The sequence below is a fragment of the Sprattus sprattus genome (genome assembly GCF_963457725.1).
Source record: "Sprattus sprattus genome assembly, chromosome: 3".
Classification (NCBI taxonomy): domain Eukaryota; kingdom Metazoa; phylum Chordata; class Actinopteri; order Clupeiformes; family Clupeidae; genus Sprattus; species Sprattus sprattus.
Window position 1 is genome coordinate 8,533,334 of NC_137922.1, and position 8,405 is coordinate 8,541,738.

The 8,405-nt window shown below is 48.1% G+C and overlaps 1 protein-coding gene across 1 annotated transcript in view; it reads left to right on the forward strand.

The window, feature by feature from the left end:
• Positions 1-492: 492 nt before the first annotated feature.
• The window catches only part of arhgap45b (Rho GTPase activating protein 45b), a gene marked incomplete at its 5' end in the record, with an annotated part of 24,535 nt that continues 16,622 nt past the window's right edge, over positions 493-8,405 (forward strand). Inside the window, 4 exons of the mRNA XM_080833999.1 lie at positions 493-861; positions 2,358-2,760; positions 6,070-6,213; positions 7,714-7,798. Of these exons, the coding sequence (XP_080690125.1) occupies positions 493-861; positions 2,358-2,760; positions 6,070-6,213; positions 7,714-7,798 (1,001 nt within the window). The remainder of the gene's footprint in view (positions 862-2,357; positions 2,761-6,069; positions 6,214-7,713; positions 7,799-8,405) is intronic.

Below are 8,405 nucleotides of genomic sequence, written 5' to 3' on the forward strand. Positions count from 1 at the left end.
GGAGTTATTGAAACTTACTACGTGTAAAAAAGACTAGAAATTGAATGTTTATTTTTCATTGAATGTTTACATAAAGTTGCACTGGGTGCCTTTAAGCCCGAAGAAAGTATTTTTGGCCAATTGAGTCAAAAAGGTGAAAGATAATCTACAATATTCTACCTTTAAAGTTAGACACAACAGATGCCTTCATTGCGTTTTTACAAACGTTTTATTTCAATATCCCCAAAAAATCTCTCCGGGATGACTTAAAAAAGGAGGGGCGGAGAACCTCGCCTTAATTAAATTGGTCAGGTGGTCAGCGCGCAGGTGTGAGCCATATTCACTTGACTGATGTTGCTAAGTGACTATATGCTCCCACGAGACGTCTCTGTCTCGGTAAGACTGCTCGGAGGTGTGGGGAGAGAATATGGTTTAATGTTTCCCCTATTATGTGTCCGCTGTTCTCTGTAACCTCAAACTGTAATTTAGTTTATTGTCCCGTGCCCCCGTCGTATGGACGACTACATACCACAAGCACCGCACTCTGCCTGCCAGCGTAGTACACTCGCAGCGGATGCTACCATGACTGGAGACGGAGATCACACGGGGCGTCAGCACTCAAGGAGTGATACCAACAGAGCATTCAGGCAGCTGTCTTGGCTAACGATCGGAATTGATGGAAGAGAAACCGCTAGAAGCGCCAAACAACCCGATTGGAAAGTAGGCAGTTGGGTTGGGGGGTTGTGTTATAAACTCAAAGAAATCGGGGGGGAATCGAAAAGCAAATTAAAGATGTTCAAGAAGAAACGGGAAATTATTAAGACGCCTTCGATTTCGAAGAGAAGTCGAGCAGGAAGTCCATCGCCCCACAACCTCTCGTCAGTAAGTTGCACATGTATCATCACTGTTTCCTCCTGTCACTCAACTGAATTTCCGACTTTTTACTCTGTTGTGTGAAGGACGATATGCTGCATTCAGCAAATTAAAGTTATTTTCAGACGTCAAGTTAAATCACATTTTTAGTTAGCGTGCGTGGTTAGGTAGGCAATTGTCTTTGTTTTGTTTGACTAAAGAGTAAGGTTGGGCTAATGTAAAAGGCTTACTTATTATAAACGACCATCGATTTAAGAATGAAAGTGAACAACGTTATTTGGGGTGTACAGTAGGCGACAGTTTATTATTTACGTGAGTATACCATTCTTGAATTGGAATTACAGCACATTTAATGGAGCCATTCTTAGCCGCACTATAAAGAATAAATACAATGTTAACCTTAAAGTAACCTGAAAGTATTGGATGTCATAACCATTTTACTTGCGGAGGCTGTGTTGACGTATTTCGAAATGATGCCTTCAATAGGCTACGTTATTTATTGTGAGGTATAAATTCAAGTTGGCTCAAAGACGAAACCAAAATGTTGAAACGTGGAACAGTCGGAAAAAAGGCATACAGTCCATATGCAACTGGCCAAAGAGTTAAGAAAGCTGAGTCTAAAGGCATATTGGACATTTTGCCGAATAAACACAACATCTGGCTGAAGCAGGTACGTTTTCATTCAGGTGTTCATTACATTGTACCGTATTGTATTTTAATATTCCCCATGGCCTAGTACACAGTGACTTCACGTCAGGTGAAACAGGCCCCATAGGAGTCGGCTTGACAGGAGTGTATATCAGTGTACAATGACTCCATGAACATAATATGTAAGCCAGCTTGATAAAACCCCAACAGGTTGGTCATTGGATGCATTTTCTAGTAAGTGGGTGACATTATGGGCTGCCAAGTGCATCTGGTAGAGTAGACAGAACACTAAAGCTCTTTTTTTGTGGTATAGTCTCTGACTGATTGGTGCTTTAGTGAGAACCTGCACATATTCTTTGTACAAATGTGTGTGTTTGGAAGGGCTTCATTCTCACTTCCATTTGCCCACGGAGGTTAAGGATTCTAAAACAGTGTTGGCACCACGTTCCATGGTGTTCTCTTGCTGCTCGTCTTCTTGGTTTTAGGGTGTGACGGCGCAGTATACAGGAAGTGAGTGTGTTACACAAGAGACTCCAGAAGCCCTGGGTGTTTACTAACTCCTTTGGTAACTATCAACAGAAAAGCAGAGAAGTCGTCCTGGAAAACCAGCTGAAATAAACACCCTAACTGAGGATGGGTCTGTGTGGGCGTAACATGTGTTCTTAAAGCCCTTTTGTCCCCTGTGTGTGTGTGTGTGTGTGTGTGTGTGTGTGTGTGTGTGTGTGTGTGTGTAAGGTGTGTGTGTGTGTGTGTGTGGGCAGGCGTTACATGTGTTCTTAAAGCCCGTTTGTCCCCCCTGTGTGTAACCCAGCTTGTTGTGTGTGTGTGTGTGTGTGTGTCCCCTCTGTGTAACCCAGCTGTCTGTCCTCCAGGAGCAGCCAAAGCAGCGCGATGTCCCCGACGGCACGTCCCCCACGCTCTCCACCTCCTCCGCCGCCGCCACCCTCTCGCCCGCTGTCCACATCAGCCCCGTCTCCTGCCCAGGCACCCCCACCCAGCACGTCAAGCACGGCTGCCCTTCCCCGGGGGGTACCCTGAAACGCCCGCCCTCCCTGAGCCGCCACGCCAGCGCGGTGGGGTTCCCCCTGCAGTCGTGGGTGTTCAGCAAGGGCTACCCCAAGGGCGCGCTGGCCCAGAGTCCGTCCCTGGAGTGTGCGGAGCCTGTGTCCATCGAGGCGGAGGACATCCCCCTACTGCTGCGGGACGTGGCACGCTTCGCCGAGGCCGTGGAGAAGCTGAAGGATGTGGTGCTGGGTGAAGGTGAGGAGTGTTAGGGTTAGGGTTACCCTCCCAGGCCGTGGAGAAGCTGAAGGATGTGGGCTCGGTGAAGGTGAGGAGTGTTAGGGTTAGGGTTAGGGTTACCCTCCTCAGCCGTGGAGAAGCTGAAGGATGTGGTGCTGGGTGAAGGTGAGGAGTGTGAGGGTTAGGGTTAGGGTGAGGCCGTGGAGAAGCTGAAGGATGTGGTGCTGGGTGAAGGTGAGGAGTGTTAGTGTTAGGTTTAGGGTTACCCTCGGAGGCCGTGGAGAAGCTGAAGGATGTGGTGCTGGGTGAAGGTGAGAAGTATTAGGGTTAGGGTTACCCTCGGAGGCCGTGGAGAAGCTGAAGGATGTGGTGCTGGGTAAAGGTGAGGAGTGTTAGGGTTAGGGTTACCCTCCCAGGCCGTGGAGAAGCTGAAGGATGTGGTGCTGGGTGAAAGTGAGGAGTGTTAGGGTTAGGCTGTGGAGAAGCTGAAGGATGTGGTGCTGGGTGAAGGTGAGGAGTGTTTAGGGTTAGGGGTACCCTCAGAGGCCGTGGAGAAGCTGAAGGATGTGGTGCTGGGTGAAGGTGAGGAGTGTTAGGGTTAGGGTTAGGGTTACCCTCCAAGGCCGTGGAGAAGCTGAAGGATGTGCTGATGGGTGAAGGTGAGGAGGAGAGACACATGCTGTTGCTTATTTTTTAAGAGTGTCATGAAACATCACCATGTCCCCTTGAACATCATCAGCACATTGGTGATCCATTTGGTCCATGTGAACTGATTTGAAATGTCTGGGGTAAGGGTGGTGTATGGAGCACAAGGTGTCTGGTGTAGGGGTGGTGTATGGAGCACAGGGTGTCTGGTGTAGGGGTGGTGTATGGAGCACAGGGTGTCTGGTGTAGGGGTGGTGTATGGAGCACAGGGTGTCTTGTGTAGGGGTGGTGTATGGAGCACAGGGTGTCTGGTGTAGGGGTGGTGTATGGAGCACAGGGTGTCTGGTGAAGGGGTGGTGTATGGAGCACATGGTGTCTGGGTAAGGGTGGTGTATGGAGTACAGGGTGTCTGGTGTGTATGGAGCACAGGGTGTCTGGTGTAGGGGTGGTGTATGGAGCACAGGGTGTCTGGTGTAGGGGTGGTGTATGGAGCACAGGGTGTCTGGTGTAGGGGTGGTGTATGGAGCACATGGTGTCTGGGTAAGGGTGGTGTATGGAGTACAGGGTGTCTGGTGTGTATGGAGCACAGGGTGTCTGGTTTAGGGGTGCTGTATGGAGCACAGGGTGTAGGGGTGCTGTATGGAGCACAGGGTGTAGGGGTGCTGTATGGAGCACAGGGTGTAGGGGTGCTGTATGGAGCACAGGGTGTCTGGTGTGTATGGAGCACAGGGTGTCTTCATACAAGTATGAATGTATTTAACACCTGTGCCCAACATGGTCCAATCCTGGCTGTCACTCTGCCCTCTGGGCCATGTGACTGGTCCAATCCTGGCTGTCACTCTGCCCTCTGGGCCATGTGATTGGTCCAATCCTGGCTGTCACTCTGCCCTCTGGGCCATGTGACTGGTCCAATCCTGGCTGTCACTCTGCCCTCTGGGCCATGTGATTGGTCCAATCCTGGCTGTCACTCTGCCCTCTGGGCCATGTGATTGGTTGTGGGCCGTGAGAGGCGGGCCAGGTTTACCCAAGCAGGTGGTTGCTTCCTCTTGGGCTGTTGCGCTCAGCTCAGCCTCTGTGGCTAGACCACAGTCACACTCAAGCAGGAAGCCATCGCTTGTTTACAGCAGCAGAGAGAACATCCCCCTTCCTCTCTGAAGATGGCGAGTGGCGCAACTGTGATCTAAAAAATGTCTATGTGAAAGATTGTGCAGAGATGCTGCAGATTTAAAGAGGATCACTAAAGGATCCATTCTGTAAAGTGCACAATTTATTTGAAATAGTCACGTACAAAGGATTAATCTTGGCCAGTGTAAATATGTAGACATGTTCACAGCTGACGGAACATAATCTCATAATTCTCCAAGTTATAAAATGTTCTTAAGTTAACGATTGGACACATTTTTAACTTTAAGTTTTTGAAATGGGAGTCCACTCCACTGGATTGTTTTCTGAACAGATAGAACAGAAAGGTATAACAGATCCATGACATCGAAGCGTTTCACACATCATTTAAGTTATGTTGCACACGACACGCGAAACTGACTGAACCTCATTCTGGGTGGCTCATTTTTACAGGAGCACTTGACTATTTGCTTCCACAAGAACTATCATTCGCTAATTAGTGGCGGTTATTTCACTTTTACTTGGTCCAGACTCCTGTAACTGCCATCGGGGAAAGCGGGGGGGTGGTGGTGGCACACCGGATGCTGTGAGTCTCGGTGTAAGGCCGTGGGGGGGGGGGGGTGCACACCGGATGCTGTGAGTCTCGTTGTAAGGCCGGGGGAAGAGGAAGTTGGCTGGTGAGGTGTCACTGCTGCTTCAAAGCAGTGTTGGAGCAGAGAGCAACTGAATGACTGCTGCACTTGTCTGTCACATGTGTGGTGTATGCGTGCATTATGCAATGATTTACTCTGTTTATGTCAAACCCACCTACCCCCCATGCTCTTACCGACACATCTGACTCAAATCAGATCTTAACCTTCCACTCTAGTTCACCCTAGTCACTACTTAAAGTAACACTATGCAACAATTTGACACTTTTTGAGGTATGGTTTTATAGGCAGCTAGTTTTTGTACCATCCTCAAATTCATTTTGATAGCATATGGTCACGTGAAGGACAGATAAACACCTGTGTCTTTCCCACTAGCCATCCAGGATATCCCCTATGTAGGAGGAATACCATGCAAAAATGGAGTCAGCTTTCACAGCATGACTTGGCTAGCTATACTTCAAAAAGACACCAATTGCTGTGTTGTAAAGCTTCTATCAGCCAACTCGGCTGTTGGTTAGGGTTAGGGTTAGGGTTAGGGTAAGGGTAAGGTGTAAGTATAGGGGTTAGGGTTAGGGTTGGTGGTGTTTGCAAGGTTTCTTTTCTTCTTCTTTCATCACACTTCATCACACTTCCTGACCAGTTGTCTGTTGTGCTGTCCAGTTATCCGGAAATTGACATGTTTGTACAATTTAAGCAACCATTATTACCATCAATTTGTGCTAATACATTTATTGTTTTAAGTGTTGACACCTGGGTTTATTTATTGGACTCGGCCTGTTCCTGTGCAAGTAAAGTGGAGAACCGTTGGCCGCTGGCCCATGAGTGCTCTGGGGAGGTGCTGCGGGGGTGTGTGTGTGTGTGTGTGTGTGTGTGTGTGTGTGTGTGTGACTCATGTATTGTTCCTGTGCAGGTAAAGTGGAGAACCGTCGGCCACTGGCCCATGAGTGCTTGGGGGAGGTGCTGCGGGTGTTCCGGCAGGTCATCACCATGTACCCGCTCCTCAACACCGTGGAGACGCTCACCGCCGCCGGGAAACTCATCTCAAAGGTCAAAGGTGAGGCTGTCTTCTATAGTCCTGTTACATCTAGAACCTGACGAGTACAGAACACAGAACATTGGTGCAGATCTAGAGCCTGATGAGCACAGAACATTAGTGCAGATCAGAACATTAGAACACAGAACATTAGTGCAGATCAGAACATTAGAACACAGAACATTAGTGCAGATCAGAACATTAGTGCAGATCAGATCATTAGAACACAGAACATTAGTGCAGATCAGAACATTAGAACACAGAACATTAGTGCAGATCAGAACATTAGAACACAGAACATTAGTGCAGATCTAGAAAATTAGTGCAGATATAGAACATTAGTGCAGATATAGAACATTAGTGCAGATCTAGAACATTAGTGCAGATCTAGAACATTAGCGAAGATCTAGATTCTAGAACATTAGTGCAGCTATAGAACATTAGTGAAAGTGACTCTATGGCAGAGGTGGTGTTGACACACACACTCTGAAATCAACCTCTGCATTTGACCCATCCAGGGAAGTGACACACACACAGTGAAGTGAAGTAACACTAACCAGGAGCAGTGAGCTGCCTTTGGCGGTGCCCGGGGAGCAGTGATTGGGGTTAGGTGCCTTGCTATTAGTGCAGATCTAGTATGTGACGAGCTGGGACGCTTGTTTACCATGCGTGTTGAGTCATAATATGCTACTGCCTTAGCTACTGCTAATGACAAATAATAATAATAATAACTTTATTTTGTATTGCGCTTTTTCAGATACCCAAAGTCGCAGGTTACAGAGTCATAGGGGGGGGGGGGGGGGGGTAGTACAGACAGGGGGGACAGTACAAGCAGGACACATTTACATTTACAGGCAAAGAAAAGGGGGGGGGGGGGGTATTACAGACAGGGGGGACAACACAAGCATACACAGCACAAAAAGAAAACAGAGTTTTGAGATGTAACAGGGGGTAGAAGTGTAGGCAGTTGGGAAATGGTGGCTAGGGATAGGGAAGATCATAGGCTTGGGTGAAGAGGTACGTTTTGAGGCGGGACTTGAATGTTGTGAGTGAGGGAGAGTGGCGAACAGATTGGGGGAGGGAATTCCAGAGTCGGGGTGCAGTGCGTGAGAATGCTCTGTCGCCAAAAGTTTTTAATCGGGATGTTGGTGTAGTCAGGTTGAGAGTGGAGGAGGAACGGGTGGCTCGGGGGGGGGCGGTGGGGGATGAGGAGGTCAGACAGGTAGGGGGGGGCTAGGTGGTTAAGAGCTTTGAAGGTGAGGAGGAGTATTTTGAAATTGATGCGCTGTTTGATGGGGAGCCAGTGGAGAGAGTGGAGAACGGGAGTGATGTGTTCACGGGACCGGGTGTGGGTGAGGAGGCGGGCAGCAAAGTTTTGGACCATTTGGAGTCTTGGACTGTCTTTAACATGATAATATTGTAGATCTTTAAGTAAAAGTCTCACTGATCCGTGTGTGTGTGTGTGTGTGTGTGTGTGTGTGTGTGTGTGTGTGTGTCCCTGTGTGTGTGTGTCCGACTCAGGATTTCACTATGAAACCAGCAGTGAGGTGGAGAAGAAGGACTTTGAGAAGGCCATTGAGACCATTGCTGTTGCATTCAGTAGCAAGTGAGTATCCACCTCAATGCTGTGCCTCTACACTTTGGCCTGAAGCGCTGACGTGTGTGTGTGTGTGTGTGTGTGTGTGTGTGTGTGTGTGTGTGTGTGAGGCCTTTGCATGAAAGGAGCTCCTAGAGAAAAACAGGAAGTGGAATAGTGACTTTCTTTCTCTCGAATCGACCTGAAACCATCAGTCAGCCACACACACACACACACACACACACACACACACACATCATCAGTCAGTCGTTTGCTCTTCTCTGTCATCCGCTCTGAGCTACCTTGGGCACGCTAACAGTTTAATACAGCACGCATGATTGGAAACAATGTTATCTACAATGTTATCACTAAACATTGTCCTTTAGAAGAAAGTTGTCAGTTATCTCAAATATATGAACATGTGCAGTTTAGAGCTGTCAATGCTACTGTGTTCCTTTTATTAAATATTCAATGACTGGACAGGTGGATAAACCATACTGTTATGGACTATTCAAAGGGTTGTTGACCACGGCCATCAGAACACTTGTTTTGTCCGTTCTGCAAACATGGCGTGTTTAACTGGCAACTGAATGAGCTCCATCTGTAAGGAGAGGAGATGATAAGAGGAAGTGAGGTG